General features: G+C 37.2%; 2 protein-coding genes across 7 annotated transcripts in view; one reads left to right on the top strand and one right to left on the bottom strand.

Moving 5' to 3' along the window:
* LOC122835012 (6-phosphofructo-2-kinase/fructose-2,6-bisphosphatase-like) overlaps positions 1–17,775 on the top strand; it is an 80,708-nt gene that overhangs the window by 58,759 nt on the left and 4,174 nt on the right. For 2 of the 6 annotated variants that reach the window (XM_044123717.1, XM_044123728.1), the window contains exons 2-9: positions 13,287–13,412; positions 13,522–13,618; positions 14,029–14,095; positions 14,349–14,423; positions 15,388–15,444; positions 15,521–15,642; positions 16,045–16,252; positions 17,551–17,697. In XM_044123717.1, coding sequence (XP_043979652.1) covers positions 13,328–13,412; positions 13,522–13,618; positions 14,029–14,095; positions 14,349–14,423; positions 15,388–15,444; positions 15,521–15,642; positions 16,045–16,252; positions 17,551–17,697 — 858 coding nt within the window. In that variant the 5' untranslated portion in view covers positions 13,287–13,327. Of the gene's footprint in view, positions 1–7,083; positions 7,553–7,625; positions 8,494–12,528; positions 12,610–13,286; positions 13,413–13,521; positions 13,619–14,028; positions 14,096–14,348; positions 14,424–15,387; positions 15,445–15,520; positions 15,643–16,044; positions 16,253–17,550; positions 17,698–17,775 lie in introns of those variants that run through there. The other 4 variants (XM_044123701.1, XM_044123709.1, XM_044123737.1 and 1 more) reach the window with 4 other exon arrangements.
* LOC122835120 (UDP-glucuronosyltransferase 2B17-like) lies at positions 127–3,799 on the bottom strand. The gene is made up of 2 exons (XM_044123880.1): positions 3,570–3,799; positions 127–1,849 (listed from the first exon to the last, which is right to left on the bottom strand). Exon 2 carries the CDS (start codon positions 1,845–1,847, stop codon positions 258–260), a length of 1,590 nt encoding a protein of 529 aa, XP_043979815.1. The 5' UTR covers positions 1,848–1,849; positions 3,570–3,799; the 3' UTR covers positions 127–257.

The following is a 17,775-nucleotide window of genomic DNA, read 5'->3' as shown; positions in this document are numbered from 1 at the left end:
TCCATCGCACCAAAAAAAATTGCTGATCTTCTGATCAGTAGTAATTACTAGTAGTAATAGTAAATGTTTGTTACTGCAGTATCAAAAATGGTCTCATCAGGTATATGCTGTGGTATTTGAGTTAAAAACGTTTTTCACCATATTATTTAGAGGACATATTGTGTGGTTTAAAACAGTGATCTCAAGAAAATTTAAATGGTGACACTTTGTAAATTCCTGCTCTTGATCACCTACAACAAAATGTATTATCACTCCCTCTATTCAACCTTAGACTTCCTGTTTCTTATCAAACTGCTAAAGCAGGTTCTACAGGAAACCCAGATCAACAAAATGAAAAGTAACACAATTGCTAAACAGAATGCCATCACATCCAGGCAGTGGTAGGAATACCAGGGCATCTTATAGGACTCGGAGCGCAAGTGTGGCGCACCCCGATGCCTCATGACATACTCGATCCAGAACACAGCACTGTCAATAGGTTTCATTGGTTTATCATGATGAAGCTGTGATAGTTTGACCATATTCTGCTTGTAGGAATTTTTTGGGTCTAAAATGGACTTCAGAGAACTTTTCAGAGAGTCAACAGTCATTTTGGTCACGTCGACTATCTCAGCCACACCTCGTGCCTTCAGACGGATGATGTTGTCATACTGGTCAAAGATAAGTGGAATGCCTAGAACTGGTACGCCGTGGTAGATGGCCTCGTAGATGCCATTGGTGCCTCCATGTGTGATGAAAACTTTGGTTTTAGGATGGCCAAGGACGTCGTTTTGAGGCAACCATTCAACCAGCATAGTGTTGTTCCCTAAAGCAGCTGGTTGTTTACCAATATGTCTCCACAAAACCTTTTGAGGGAGGCTGGCAAATGCTGCTGCGAAGGTTTCTGACACCTCAGGTCCAAGGTCACTCAGCAGAGTGCCAAGAGTCATCACAATTACTCCATGTTCACCAGAGCTCTGCACAAACTCCTCTAAATCCGATGACAAAGGCTTGGATGGTTTTCCTTGGAAGCCTCCAATGTAGATGACGTTGGGCATGGTGGGGCGAGGAAACTCAAAGGTAAAATCAACTCGCATTAACCAGAGATCTGCAGCCTGTATCAGAGACAAGGTATTCACGTCATCTCCAAAATATTTATCACATACAACCTGGAATGGTGGATTTGCGACATAGTAGTACATGTAGACCAACATGCCCTGAAAGATAATATTGTTGAGTCTTTGTAAAAAGTGCATTTTGTCAGAGAAACGGGAGAACACAGCAGGAATGTAGGACAGTGGAGAAGGAGCGATAGCAAAGTGACCCTCTCCACCAGGAATCCAGCGTACATTCAACACCAAAGGAAGCTTGAGATAGTGTGCCAGCAGCACGCCTCCTGGGAACGCAGGGTCCGTCAGAAAAAGATCATATCCAGTTTCATTTAGCTGCCTTAGCAGAGTCCCATTCTCAAAGGTGCTGGTGACCATCTTTGCTACACCCTTCTGATTTTCTCCAAACAAATCAAACAAATTCCTATAAAACTGAAAAAAAGCCCATAATGTTCCTTCATCCCGACGGATTTCCAGAGACTTCTGCAGGAAGGACGTCATGACTTCTTGGCTCTCGATGTTTTGGGGCTGCTCCTGGTTAACCGTAATGGACGTGTAAAGGGGGGAAAATTCAGAAATGTACCAGCTGGTTGAGGAGCGGAACACCGTTATCTCATGTCCCCGAGAATGTAACGCCTCCAAAAGGATTTTCATGTTCAGCCAGTGACTCCCATCCACTGGGAAAACCAACACTTTTCCACCGTCACCAGTAGACAGCAGCGATGCAGACAAGAGTAGGATCACCAGAACTGGACTCATTTCTGTAAAACAGACACATAATGTCAGATTCAGATTAACTTAATTTTGGTAAATTTACATTACAAAAAATTTAATAAAATGCTTTTTTATAAACTGGTAATAAAAAAAATACTCACATCACATACATATCTTTACACAATACTTATACATCTGTATGTATCTACCTAACAGTTAAAATAGCTCATAATTTGAGATCATCATTCAGTTCATTCCAGTTTCACCCCAATAGCTGAAATACTTTTATATTTACTTTACTTCTCTCTTTAGAATGTTGAAATGTTAACAGACCTAAATATTTTATTTTAAACTATATTCCAATAGTTTTTTGAAATTGTATTTGTAATATATTGAATATGAAGCCTCCAAATAAGTTTTTTGTCCAGAATTATACTTAAACATGTCGTCTTATAAACTCCATTTATATGTGAATTTACATTATATTACATCTGATCCCCAAAAAATACTATAAATTTAGATCCATGGGACCAAGTTTCCATGTTTTAAATGTTTTTTATTTCTTTTTCAGCTTGGAAAGTTATGTTTATTTGTGTGTTTTTCAAAAGGTTTTTACGATGTACTCAGTTTTAAATGATAAGGACCAACATGTCTGAAACACAGGCAATTTAAAAGCTAAAAAGTGGTGGTACTGATTTATAGTCTCCAGCTACTTTGTTACTTTAGGCAAGACAATTTTATCTCATATATTTCCAGCAACAAGGCAATTCAAAATCATTTACATGATTAGAAGGAAAACAAAATGACAAACCAGCAAAAAGCATTAAGTTATAGTAGCAAAGTAAGAGAAAACGATGACAAGTTGGAAAAAATACTGCAGTTTTCTGGAAGTTTGTTGAAGACTAGCGGAGCGTAAATAAGCCCTTGAAGCCCTCAATGTTTACTTCTGACTGTTGAGAGATAGAGTAGACCTGAACCAGAAGATCTGACTGGCTTGGAACGTTGATACAACAGCAAATCTTTAACATATTTTAAACTAACAAAAATATCTCAGGGTACTTTTTATAAAATTCCTACCTGCTAGGTAATGTTTTTGTTATTTTAGCAGATTTTCCAGCAGTCCAGACAACTCCTCCAATTAAATCAACAGATCTCTCTACTGAATGTGAAAGATTACAATCACCAGTTACTGCTTGTTGTGTACTTTGGACCTTTTCTTGTTTTTGTCTCAACTCTGTTACAACTATTCTCTGCTTGGTTGGTTTTATGTGTGCCACATCCTGTAATCAGCAACATAATAAGATGGTCTTGTTTATGTTTCATTGCACTTTGGTTTCTGTGTGAGTGTGTGTGCACGTTTGCCGCAGCCACATGTACAAGCTATATGTGCAGCACAAAATGTTCTCAAGGCAGACAGAAATGAGGAAATAAAGATTCACAGACCCAAATACAGATGCAGATAAAAACAAATCGTATATCATCAAGTTGGAAAGTTTGCTTTCAAGTTTGATAATGCAGGACATACATAACCACATGCGTGATTGGTTTTACGAAGTGAAACACAAAGACATCAAAGGTGTAGGCAGCGGCCTGCGCTCCTTCAATACTGAAATGAGCACAAGTCTGAGGGGAAAGTACAGCATGCCAGTAAAAAAAAAAATGAATCAGTGTCTTATTAAATGTTACAACATTTATCTTTGAAATGATGAAATGCAATATTATCTGCAGTAAGATAAAATCTGATAGGTTGATAAAACTGATTCTCACCTTCAGCCTTGGTAGTTTCTGTTTCTTTCAATTCTTATCCAAACTACAGGCAATAAAATGTCTGCCCTTGTCATGCAACCGTCATTCAGCTGTAGGGTGAATGCAAGTGAATATATAACTTCATGTTCCTAAATAAACCTGCCCAGTAGGCTGGTACTGCATGTAAGCATATTTTAACTAGCCCCCACCAAACCCTCTCTAAAGTGCAAATATAAAACTGTTCTCTCCTGTTTGCTTTTCCATTTTTGTGCAGTCTTGCTCAAATGCATCAATAAATTTAACATTTGCAGGGTCAAAAATCATTTTTCTCTAAGAGTAAAGCTTAATTTACAAACCTGTTCAATAAATCAGAATATTATTGAAAAGTCAATTTAATTCAGGAACTAGATGGATGTTTGGCAGCCTTTATTCTTATTAATTATGAGGATGTTTCCACTTACAATTAATAAAAACTTATTCGCAATTTGAATATTAAATCAGACTTTAACAACTGTTTTCATACATTAATGTAGCCGTATTGAAAAGTTTACTAGCTTCAATTTTCAAAAGGTACTTTTAATATAAAAATGAGCCTCATTCTAATTAATTGAACATGATTGTCGAACTGACATCATAGTCAAGACTGGTTGACGTCTTTTAAAACGAAGATGAGTGTTTCTTCACTAATCTAAAGCGAAACTGATTGTCTCAAGTGTCAAAGTTAAAATTGTACTGTGAATAATCAAGTTCAAATTTATTGTATAGCACATTTCAGCAACAAGGTTGTTCAGAGTGCTTTACATCATAAAAACATAAACATCCTAAAAACATCATGCAATTACCAATTATAAAATGAGTAAACATGACTGGTTAATAAGCAAAAGCAAAACATTTATAAAATGGAAAATCCAGCTTAATATTTCTATTTACCACAAAGTGACCAAGAAGTCATATTAATGATTAATTTGCATTTATATCTGTTTGCATATGAATTACCTCTGTTTTGCTTTTCTGTCACACTTAAATATTTCAGATAATTAAAATAACTTCAATATCAGATCAAGACAACCTGAGATAAAACCAAGAAATGCCTTTGAAAAAGATTATTTAATTTATCAAAGAAAATGGATATTTAAAAAGCAATTGACCCCAAAAATCTAAAGCCTCCAGTTGTTGCTGGCACCAGCTGCATTTTGTAACTACTTGTGTGTTTAATGGGAACAAGAAGTCCTGACCTCTGAGATAAATACAATCTCAACCAAAACCATACAGGTTTTTGGACTGTTGGGGGAATCAATAGCAGCCAGTTAGAACCCACACATGCACTTTGAGAATCTGAAATCTCCTAACGGGGCTAACAGCACGGACAAAATAGACCACAACATTTCCTCAAGCTTTTCCAATCTTTTGGGCAGTTGCAGAGGTTGCTGTTTGCTTTGCATGAACTGCAAACAGGCTAAGTTGCCAAATTGCTGACCTCTACTCTACAGCAAACATGCAAAAATAAGAAACTCAGTTCAACTTGTACGACAGAGTATTATGGCCATACTAAGAAAATAAATAAAATTACGAGAATAAAGTCATGTTGATGTCATGAGAATGAAGTCATGTTGATGTCATGAGAATGAAGTCATGTTGCGAGAATAAAATAAAAACAATGTGAGAATAAAGTCGTGATATGAGAAAGTCATATTTTGAGAATAAAGCCATAATATTAAATCAGTAACGTAAGCATCATAATACTACCACTTTTATTCTTATAATGTTATAATTATATCCATCCATCCATCCAATCAATCAAATCAATCAAACTTTATTTGTATAGCACATTTCAGCAGCAAGCAAGGCATTTCAAAGTGCTTTACATCAAATCCAACACAAATATACAATGCAACATAGAATCAACATTAAAAACACAACATCAAGTCAGATTCCGTCAATAAATTTGCAATTGATTACGTTTCATTGATTACATCCATCTTCTTCTGCTTTTCCGGGGTCAGGTCGCAGGGATAGCAGCCTAAGTAAGGAGGCCCAGACTTCCCTCTCCCAGCCACTTGTTCCAGCTCCTCCGGGGGAATCCCAAGGCATTCCCAGGCCAGCGGAGAAACATAGTCCCTCCAGCGTGTCCTGGGTCTTCCCCAGGCCTCCTCCTTGTGGGTCGTGCCAGGAACACGTCACCAGAGAGGCGTCCAGGAGGCATCCTGACCAGATGGCCGAGTCACCTCAACTGGCCCCTCTCGACGTGGAGGAGCAGCGGCTCCCGGATGACTGAGCTTCTCACCCTATCTCTAAAGGAGAGCCCAGACACCCTGCGAAGAAAACTCAATTCGGCCGCTTGTATCCGCGATCTTGTTCTTTCGGTCATGAGTTTTGGGTCATTGATGAGGGTGGGAACGTAGATCGACTGGTAAATCAAGAGCATCCCGAGATACTTCAACTCCGCCATTGGGGCAGGACACCCCCCAATCCGAAGTAGGCACTCTACCCTTAGAATAAAGGATAGAGTGAGAATATAGTCCTAATATTATTATTTTTTTATTTCTAAGTGTCACCCTAATACTCCGTAATAAACGTCAGCTTGTTCTCATGAATCTAGTTATCTTTTAAATCATGTGACTTAAGATAAAAGCCTCATTGGCATTACCATGCAAAGCCAGTTAAGCAGTAGTATATTTTAAATGTAACTTTTGCTTCCAAAATCCCTGGGTCCATATCTGGAAACATCTGGCAGGTGTGCTAGACAAATATCCCCAATCCACGAAGGCTGATGCTGTAACTTTATAGATTTATTGGCTCTGCACCAGAAACTGCTCAGGGCTGCTGGCTTTGTTTTGGAATTTTCTGTTAAATAAGCAATGAGAATATAATCCATTTTTATTTGAATCTTTTGAAAGCTTGTTTTAACATGTCACAAGCAATCTTCCCCACAGCTCTGCCTGCTGCTGGGAAGCTGCATCAAGTTATAGCTTTCCCTGGGAAACAGAAACTCTACTTTCTTACATTCCTTTACACCACCTAGTTTTAACTATTGCATAAGAAAATAGAACCTAAAGTTAGAATTTCTTATTATTGAATGGAAACCAAGCATTTTAGATGTTAAGAGAGGTGTCACACTTTAACTATCGGGGCTCAATCATTCATAGTTTAGATTCTGTATTAACTACACGTGTTACACAACCTGCTCTGTTTGCTGATGCAAGCAGAGCATCAGCAATCCTTCCATCCATTTTCTGTTCACCCTTGTCCCTAAAGGGGTTGCTGGTGCCAATCTCCAGCTACGTTCCGGGCGAGAGGCTGGGTCCATCCTGGACAGGTTACCAGTCTGTCGCAGGGCAACACAGAGAGATACAGGACACACAACCATTCACACACACACTCACACGTAGGGAGAATTTAGAGAGATCAATTAACCTGACAGTCATGTTTTTGGACTGTGGGAGGAAGCCAGAGAACCCGGAGAGAACCCACGCATGCACAGGGAGCGCATGCAAACTCCATGCAGAAAGACCCCGGGCCGGGAATCGAACCCAGGACCTTCTTGCTGCAAGGCAACAGCTCTACCAACTACGCCACTGTGCAGCCCCGCTGATGCAAGCAAAAGATAAAAAAGTACAGTAAATCACATGATGGTTATCTCCTGAGATTAGAATACAGATATCTACATTTGTGGAAGAGCGTTAACAAATGGAAATATTTCTGAAGGTTTTAGCACTTTGTCATGTCACAATCACCAACTAATGTATTTTATGAGATTTTATGCAACAGATAAGTGAGTAATTGGAAGGAAAATTATGCAAGAAAATTGTGTCCCAAGATCACCAATATACGTGGGTGGGGGTGGATTACAATTGCCCGATAATAGGTCCCAGGCCCCCACCCCCAACTCAGTGTTTACACTTGCACATGAAAACAGCTGTGCAATTACACAACTGTACATCTTTGAAAAGCAGAAGTGGAGCCTCCTGCACAACTGACAAGAATGCAGCTGTGGTTTCTGAATGGTAAGTCAACAACAAAACATTTGTCTTTTCCAGCAGCCATTGTATAGAGCAAACGGCGGTAAAACCTGCTGAACAAATGTGCTGGAGCTTTGCTGGAATAGCTAGATAACAGTACAGTGCCTGTCGAATGTGATTTAACAATAGGAAGATTTTTGAAATGGTAATAACTTAAGCTGTTAAGTTATTATCAAAAAATGGCTGGGTGGTAACACAAAGAGTTAGCAATAACTTTGCCACAGGAGGTTATGTAACTCCCCATGGACTTACAAGTTATCTGTTTTTATTAATCATTTTAGAGGCAATAAATGTCTATATGTAATTTCTACAATAAAAATCCCTACAAGGATTATTTTCAGGGCCTTACGTTGTTTAGGATAGACAGAGCATGAGTAACTCTTTGGATTTGAAAGCACAGAGACCCTAAAAAAATACATTGAAGTTGGTGGGTACCATGTGAGAAAATATTAAGGTCAAGGGATGGGAAGTCTTTTGCATGGCACTTGCCAAATTGTCAAAAGGAACACCTCTAAAGACTGTGTAGGCTTCCTTTTCAGTGGAAATCCAGACAGTCTGATTGTTTTAATCTGAGATAACAGTCAACGTCTCATTGCCCTTTGCCTTTTCTGCAGTGTTCCCTTTGAGTACTGCTTCTCCCAGCAATGTGTGTACATTGTGAACTTTGGCCGTGGCAAACATTAAAGGACAAGCCCACGTGCTGCTATCATATGTCCTGCAGGCCGCAGAAAGTGATGGCTTACAGAGGACGGGGCTTGGCTTGAGAATGCATTGGCAGGGGGCGTCTGTGTCTTTAAAAAGATCTGTGCTGCCACATGATCCTGTTTGTGATTGTGATGGTGCACTGGTTGTTTCACTGGAAGCGTTAGAAAGAATGGAACCTTCCCAACTGGAATATGTAAGGCGCCGCAGGTGTGACAGTGCAGGTGAGCCCTTTCTAGGGAGCATGTCATTGCACAGTTATCTATTACTGTGTAACACCTTAGTGTGGTCAGGCCGACTGGGTTCAGCAGAGTTTAAAAAACATCTGTGCCGTCATGCTTCATAAATCGATGGAGCATGACGGCTCCATTTGTTTTACTGTAGAGACTTCAAAGAAGCATGAATAACAGAGAAAGTTAACAGATGTCCATCATAGATAATCAATTTAATCAAAATTTCACCATTTTCTCCATAGTTACCTTGATGACATGTAATAAACACCCTAATGCACTTTAAGAGAAAATATTTAAGGGGTGGATGACGCTTGAGATCGTCCAAGTCTCCAAAGCTTAAGGTTTCTTTTGCGAGGTTAAAAAAACAGGAAAAGATTCATTGCAATACATGGATTTTCCTCAATTTGCAGCTGTAGCCACTGTATAAAAGGGGAAGGAAAAGATGATGATGAAAGTCTTTGTTGTTGTTGTTCACATTTGGATTGGTTGAACTCTTGAAGGGTTAAATACCAAAGAACGTTACGTGCAGTTCATAAGCAGAACACACAGGTACTTCCTGCCCTTTAGATTTTAATTCAGAACTAGAAAATTCCTGAAGAAATTTAACTGGGGCCTGCCAAAGTGTGCCCATGGGTTTGGACCCAACATTCTGATGCTAAAAATTAGCATCAATGCTAAAGAAAGCTGCAATGTAATCAATAGCATGTGGAGAATCACAAGAATGTTAAGTAAGCTTGACATGCAACATTCAGTATGATAAAGTGTATTAGCTAAAAAAAAAAAGAGCAAATATGCTAATGTAAGCATAAATACTTTCAGTAGCATGTGGGGTATCATTAGAATGTTTACTGTCATTTACTTACTCCATTAAGTATACTAAACATGGCTAATAAGTCTGAAAAATAGGTAATAGCTTATTTAAGCTAAAAGGCTAATCTGAGAGAAACAGATAATGCAGAATGATATCATTGCACCGCCAGGGCATATTGAGGCTTTTATTTTGAAATTTGCAGTAAGCTTCATATTAAATGCCCACACTAATCCAATGTGTAAGAGTGCTTTGGATAAACCAGTCACATAAAGCCGAAAAGAGCAATTACCTGATGTAAAAATTTTCAAGGGCTTTTATTTAGAAATTTTCAGTAAGCTTCATTTCAAAGGGCCAAACTCAACCCATGTGTAACAGTGACTGAGTTAAATGAGTTATATACATCCCATAGCAGCAAGTAGTTCTAAAGGCCAGCTCAGTCCTCCTCTGTTTTAACTGAACTACTAGTTAGAACTACAGTGATGCGTATTTGTAGTCCTAAGCAGCTCTCCCTGCTCTGGGAGAAAATAATAAGAAAACCGTAAGCGCTAGATAATTTTTGAAAACATTTGACCGGAGCAGGCATGCGTATCAATGTCATGACCGAGTTTCATACCAATCATGCAATATTTGTGAGCGTGAGGGCGAGTTAAAAAATGATTTGGGGTCAAAATGTCACTCTGACTCTCACTCTAGCGGAGCAGCATTTACACTCTGATTTTTCAAAAAATTAAAAACTTTGGGTCGCTTAGAAAGAAGTTGTGGACAAACCATAATTCATATCGATGTGCTGTCTTCACTTTAAAAGAGATCACGGACGTATCTACAAAATGAAGTTTGAATGTCGTTTCTACATGAAGTTAGCCTACTACGTGACCAAATCCATCTGCAAGACAAGCGTCAGATGACTTTTTCTAGTCTGAGTAAACTTGAATAAATCTTAAGAACAGCAAAAATATTTAACAATTGTGTAAATCTTCCTTTGAAACATAAAATTTTTCCATGTGCTTCAACTCTCAGAGTCATTGAGAACATATTAAAAATGAATAAGAAACATTGCTTTAAAAGTGGGATTAAAAAGAAACTAAGCCCAACAAAACAACAAAACATAAGCTAAGCATCTTTTTACAACCTCCAACCCAGAAACTTTAATCTGTACAAGTCTGACTTCACATTCGTCAGATCAGCCAGTCATCAGTAGTATTTTTAAAAGTTGGAACTTGAGACAGAAATGTGTTTTTGTCCAGTAGAGAGGAAGCTCAAACAAACAACGGAAAATAACTAAAAACTTGTGTGATTCAAAATGTTCAAAATATTATCAGCGACTTTAAGAGGTGGTACAATAATCCTGTAATAAGAAAGGAAATTTCCCGTTTTTGTGTTTGAGTATTTTTAACATGAGACGTAGGACGTAGTTGTCAATGTTAGTCATACTCAACGATCTCAGCTTGCAGTAAAGACTAGAAAAAAAATGGTTGTATGTGTTCAACATTAATGTAAATGTGTCAAAATTCAGTGGTTTCTGTGCTTGATTGATAAAAGGGTATAAAAAGCATCTTTCTTCCAATCATAGCAATCAAACAAAGGAGGGAATGACTTTTTGTGTGTGTCGAGAAGCCCATATTTACATTTGCACAAGTAAAACTTACACATTCTTGACAATTGCATGAATTTCTAAAACCACCTGTTGGTTGTTTCTTCCGTTTGACAGATTCTGAGCAGTGATGACATTATGGTGGTTCAGCATTCACAGTAGACGTACGAGCAGACAGTGGAATTTTAAAACCATAGATTACAGATTACGATTGAGGAACACGCTAAACGTAGGTGCTAAAAGATATCCAGATAAGTAGCTGAAAAAAATTTCTCATCAGCTCAGTAAGAGAAGAGCCAAACTAAAGACTCATCTGATTGATTATAGCTGCATATTTAAATAAATTGTATGCATTTAAACAGGCAGAAATCTTCTGATTCATTCAGTTGTAACAGTGTAAGTCACTTTAAACCTGCTTCCACTTGTTTTAGGTTCTTACCCACTTTAGTGATTTGACCCAAATTTGTTTCCTCAAACACCCGGCTTTGCCGAGGAAAGTATGAAAGTTGAAGAGAAAAAAGAACCTGTGGTTCTGTTAAAAAAAAACAAAAAAAACATGCACCACACACACGCTTACATATCCTTATACTTCCATCAAACGGCAGACTTTCCATTGATTAATTAAATAACTGCAAGGATGACTAACCTAGATATTATCACTAACAGTATCTATTATGAATCTGTTCCTAACCCCAAGCAGTAGCAGAGGAACTTCACTTTCTACAATGACCTCAGTTTGTGGGTGAAAGTGGTAAAACACAACTTTTTTTTGTATATGTAGCATATACAAGAACACACACACACACACACACGCATATCCTTGTACTTCTATACAAACTGAATGCTTTGAATTGATGATCATTCATTTTAGTAAATTAATGGATGTCATTCATTCATGACGTACAGGCATAAATGTCTGGGTTTATACCCAACCCAGACATTTTCTCTTACCCTAACCATTACTAATTTATTCCCAACCCTAATTAACTAAAATATAATTCACACCATCCTTCTAAATCTAACTGGTAGAGAGCAGTAGAACTGCTTGAAAGTACAGAGTAGGAAAAGGTGCTCCCTTTCCACAATGACCTCAATTTGTGGGTGAACATGGTATAACAGGTCCTCTGTATGAAGCATATACAAGAACACCCCTACACACACACACACACACACACACAAATTTATATATATAAAACTTGGCAAGGTCATTTCTTATTTTAAAATAAAAGTGTAACCTGCCCTCTAGTGGTAGTTTGAAGGAATTTTCCATATAAACAAAGCCAAATGTGCTCATCTGAATTCATGAGCAGTTCTTTCTTGTGTAACTTAGGACATGTTGCTCTCACAGCAGTTTACAGTATTAAAGATTAGGAATAATTAGAAATGATTTATTGCTGTCTGAGGTCAAAGAAGAGACTTTGACAGCTCTTATAAGGCTTTTTAAATAATGAAACAGATTGTAAGGCAGATAAGCAGTCTGGCCTCAGATCCTCTACGTCTCCCATTCGCCAAGTGTTTTCCCTTAGCAACAGTCAGCTGATCTTCTGATCTCCATGTAGTTTCAGGAAAGCACACAGAACAGTGCACCTAGGCCGTTCACTCGTTCACTGTACCATGTCCACAGAGCATAAAACCCTCACACAGACCCCTCTGCTGAAGATCTGGGTGCCATGGATGGGATATAACTTGAATCGTAGGAGAGGATGTAAGTCCTGTGAAAAAACTTTAGTTTTGAAGTGAGATTCCAGTACTTCTGTTTGCTCTACTTTCATTTTATTTGGTGTTGAACGCTGATGTTTCTGAATACAGGTTAGAAACACATGTTGAGGTAAACCAGGCTATCAAAAGTAAGCAAGAAGAAACTGGAACAATATTGTGGCTTTAATTTCAATGTATGACAGGCTTTAAAGAAGCGCATTGGTTGTTTTGACGTCCGACATGGCAGAGAGGGCAGATCATGACGTCACGTGCAAAGGGTCCATAAACTCATTCTTCTACCTTTCTGCTTGTAAATCTCTGGTATCTTTTGAACCTAAAGGAGTGACACATTTTACCCAGCTCCATCATGTTTGGATAACAAAAACAAGTGATTTGAAGATCAGGTTTTATTTTTCCTTATTATTAAATCTGAGTTTGAAGCAAAGCATTTGATATCTGATATTAAGAGTTTTCACTAAAATCCAGATTTGCTTTGGAGAAATGTGAGTTTCCTTGTGTAACTCTTGCTCTTTTAATGAAGTTAACTATCCAATGACACTAACAACACTGAACCCTACCGAGCTGGATTGTACCTAACGGATGTTGATTTCCTGAATATTTAATCAGTGACCCAGTCCAGAATTACATCCTCTCTGTGTTTTTCGGTGTACGTTTTCCCATCAGCGTCTGTACCTCAGTTCTGCAACTCCCCAACGGTGATTGTGATGGTGGGATTACCTGCCAGAGGGAAGACATACATCTCCAAGAAGCTCACCCGCTATCTAAACTGGATCGGGGTTCCTACAAAAGGTCAGTGTGAACTTTTAAATTCTTATATTTATTTATTTTATTAATTAATATAACAATTAATTGAATGGTGCATTTTCAAACCTAGATATTTTCTTTGAATTTCCACCAGTTTTTAATGTGGGCCAGTACCGCAGAGAAGCAGTCAAGACCTACAAGAACTTTGAGTTTTTTAAACCTGACAACGAAGAGGCAATGAGGATCCGCAAGTGAGTGCAAAGCTCATGAAAGCTCATGAAAAAGGAATCACAATTGCTTTGACTTTTCTTTTACTTTTCAGCATTTGATCATATTTGTGATCTAAACTGGCTCAGCTCTCTTGGCTAACTGGGAAATCATAAATCCGGGCAAACTAACATCCCATGTGGTGTTCCTCAAGGCTCTGTTGTTAGACCATGTTTGTTCAGCACCAACATTATTCCCCTATCTCTGAGTATTTTCTTTTTCTGATGAAATACAGCTTCATATTTCTGCCACAACATGATTACAATGCCTTAAGAACACTGAGAGTGTGTCGTTTGTATCAGCAGGTTGATGGAGGATAATTTAAATTATTATACTTCCTTTTAGGGGATATTTTTTCATTGCTGCCCATTCAAGTGTGCCTTTTCTCTCTCAGGGCCTGCGCTTCAGCTGCGCTCAAAGACGTTGCTGTCTACTTCACAAAAGAACATGGACAAGTAGCCGTAAGAAAATGGATCATTAAAACTTCCCTTCTAATTACTGTCCAGCGTGATTTTATTGTTGTGGAGGAAAAACAATAAAGTGAAACAAAACATTCAGACTTTTTTGGCAGCTATTCACAAACTTAAGAGAGTTTGTCATTATTTGTGGATCTTACTGGCTGATCTAGGTGTTTCAGATGGTATTTATTTTATCTGAAGTACTAAAAAATATGTGTTTTAAAAGTATTGATAATGATGGAAACATGTCCTGCAGGTGTTTGATGCTACTAACACCACAAGAGAGAGGAGAGCCGTCATCAACAGTTTTGCAAAAGAAAAAGGCTATAAGGTAAGTGATGAAGTGATTTTTAAACTCTACTGATATTTCTACTTCTTAACATAAAAAAAAACAGTTTTAACATTTTTATTTGGAATATTGTTGAATTTACTAATCATTTGTTTGCTACTCATTAGATAAATGTTATTTTCTGTCAAATAAGGCAGTATGTACTGCTTAAACAATGAATATGCCTTTACTACCTTAATTTTGTATATTTTTGTATATCAAAGCACTAATTTTTAATATGATTTTAAATAATTTAATTATTTAATACAATAGCATTATTGTAATTATCCTGGAAAAGAAAACACTTGAAGTAAACTAATAGGAGAAATGTGAAACAAGTCCTTGACATCTGTCAGTCCTGAAAGAGTAAAATGGCATTTTTAATGCTTTGCTACTTCAGCAAAATAAAGAAAACATAAAACAGTAAAAAAAACTTTTACATTCATCAATAAAAGTGATAACAAAAACTGAGCAAAAATTGCATCAGTGGCGATTTACACATTGAAAGCAACAGCTGATTGAAAAGAAGAAAAGTCCAATCACATTACCAGAGAAAAAACATTTTGATGAGCCCCAAAGCTTTTGAGAAAAACAATTTTGGGACTGAAGAGACAATGAAGGCACAGGTCCAACTACATGTAACTGAAAGCTAAATGACCTCAGAAATATCAGTTCTGTTTTCTTAACAGAAAAATTTGCAGGAAATGATTTGACTCTCAGTTTGTTCCTTGTTTCAGTAGGATGTTCTCCCTTAATAAATTAAATTATCACTTGAAAATAAATGTTTAAAATTTACTCAGGATAACCTTGGGTAATTATTCAAATAAGTTTGATCTTATAAAATATTTCCAAAGTGCAAGACTGGAATAAAAGCAAGAAGTCTACAAGGAGACCTTTTCATAATGTAAATATTGACTTCAATGTACTGAAATTACAAAGAAATGTTGAAATTATTCCTCATTTACAGGTGTTCTTTGTAGAATCAATCTGTGATGACCCAGACATAATAACCGAGAATATCAAGGTGAGGCACACACAAAATATCCATACTTGTTAGAAGTGGGGATTTTAATTAAAGTCTAAAAGCAATTTTTTTACAGCAAGTAAAATTTGGCAGCCCAGATTATATCGACCGTGACATAGAAGAGGCCATGTCGGACTTCATCCAGCGCATTGAGTGCTACAAGGCGAGCTACACGTCAATAGACGATGAGAAAGACAAGTACTGAGCAACACTTGTGTCGCAACATTGCAAAAACACAAAATCCTACCAAGTATTTTTGATGTTTCTCAAACTTTTTCAGACCCAGCAGGACCACTTACCCCATTTAGCAAACACTCAAGGACCAGCTATCTTGAAATTGTCCCTGCAATAACACAACATCTCAATATATACAATCTGAAACAAAAAGATTTGTCTCTTAACTCATTGTCTTTGTTCCTCTGAATGTGAAGGATGGCGTTGCTTTGGAAAAGTAGTTGTTTTGTCTTATTTCAAGTGTAATAAGATATTTTTACTAGAAACCAGACCAAAAATACTTGGTAATATTTTGAAAAAGGTGAACGGATTAAATATTTAAGTAATTGTTTATAAAATATGTCCATATTTCCTTATTTTGACTAGGAAACTCTCCTATATAAAGATCTTTGACGTGGGCAGTAGGTTCTTGGTGAACCGAGTCCAGGATCACATCCAGTGCCGGATCGTCTACTACCTCATGAACATCCACGTCACACCGAGAACCATTTACCTGAGCCGCCACGGAGAGAGTGAACTCAACCTGCTGGGTCGGATCGGCGGAGATTCGGGTTTATCACCGCGAGGACTAAAGGTGAGCTTAGATTTTAAAACTGTTTAAGCCCCACTGCCCTGGTAGTGGGGGCAGATTTTTTACTTTCTTTTACCAACCCTGATTACTGCAACTCCCCTCTTTTAAACATAAACATATATTTGGTTTCCATGGAAACGTGAGAATCTTGTCTAGAAGCTAAAGAAAAGGCATTTTTTTTAAGTAGAGCAGGAAACTTTTGAGTTTAGGCCCAAGATATCAGTGACTAGAGACACTCATCAAAAAGACATTGTACGGAGCTATGCTAGTGCCAAAATGGTTTTAGATATATTTCTTTCAGTAAATGTGCCTAAATTTATTGTCTTTTTAATTTTTTTTTTATTCTGGATTTCCAAAAAATATACTTGAATTGGAGTCAAATATATAAATCTTTTATTGTTTTATTATATTTAGGTAAAACATAAATGTATTTGAAAACCAAAATTAATAAGTAAAAACATGTAATAATTAATAAAAACACAGAAAATCCCCAGTTTTGTTGATGGTGTCAACCTGTACCAACGGCAAAACACTAAATCCTACCAAGGATGTTTGGTCCAGTTTTTAGAGCAAATATTTTAGTACACTTGAAATAAGACAAAACTAACTTACAAGTAACTTTTCATAAATATGTAGGAGCTTTTTAAGTGAATAGTTCTTTAATATTGGCAGATTATATAATTTATAACAAGACATTTGTCCTATGTTATAGGTTACTTAATCCACCAATGGAATAAGTAAATTAAAGTAAATATTAAGAAATTATTGACTTAAAACAAGCTCCTAGATCTTGATGAACAGTTAATTTTAACTCAGGTTTAGGGTTAGGGTATTTCAATAGTACTATGATATTTATACTAGAAACTAGACTAAAATTATTTGGATTTCATGCTTAGTTTTTTACTAAAACTATTGTAAATTTCCTCAGCTGCATCAATCTTTGTACAAGTTACAGTGACAGGTTGATTTAGGGTATCCAACAGTTTGCAGCGTTATTTATGGTATTTCTAAAATATTTATATCCTGTATACTGCAAAGAAAATTCTGGCTAGGGTAAAAAAAACAGTGGAAATTTTTGTATATTCAGTCCTCATTTTCTCTGAAACTGCAGCAGTGATTCTTACACTTCTGATTGAGTCTCTAAGTGTTAACTTTATTTCAATACCAAGATTATTGAAATAGAACTTGTAATTGCTAACACAAATGAAATTAGATTTTGGTTTATTTTAAAAACAAGCCTTAATTCTGAAAAATGCATTTTCCATTCTCAACAACAACATAAAAATGTATCTTTCCTACAGTATGCTGATGCCTTGGCGAAGTTTATCAGAGGTCAGAACATCAAGGACCTGAAGGTGTGGACGAGCCACATGAAGAGGACCATCCAGACTGCAGAGGCTCTGGGCGTCCAGTACGAACAGTGGAAAGCTCTCAATGAGATCGATGCTGTGAGGTTAAAACACTTTTACACACATAAATAGTTGTTTGCAGATCTGGTGATGTTTCTTTACCTCCTTAAACACGTT

Source organism: Gambusia affinis, linkage group LG01, assembly GCF_019740435.1.
Source record: "Gambusia affinis linkage group LG01, SWU_Gaff_1.0, whole genome shotgun sequence".
NCBI lineage: Eukaryota > Metazoa > Chordata > Actinopteri > Cyprinodontiformes > Poeciliidae > Gambusia > Gambusia affinis.
Note: the sequence above shows the minus strand (reverse complement) of the source record. Positions and strands in the feature narration are given on the sequence as shown.

Excerpts from the sequence above, each read along its gene's own strand:
- LOC122835120 (XM_044123880.1), bottom strand. The coding sequence starts at position 1,847 with ATGAGTCCAGTTCTGGTGATCCTACTCTTGTCTGCATCGCTGCTGTCT.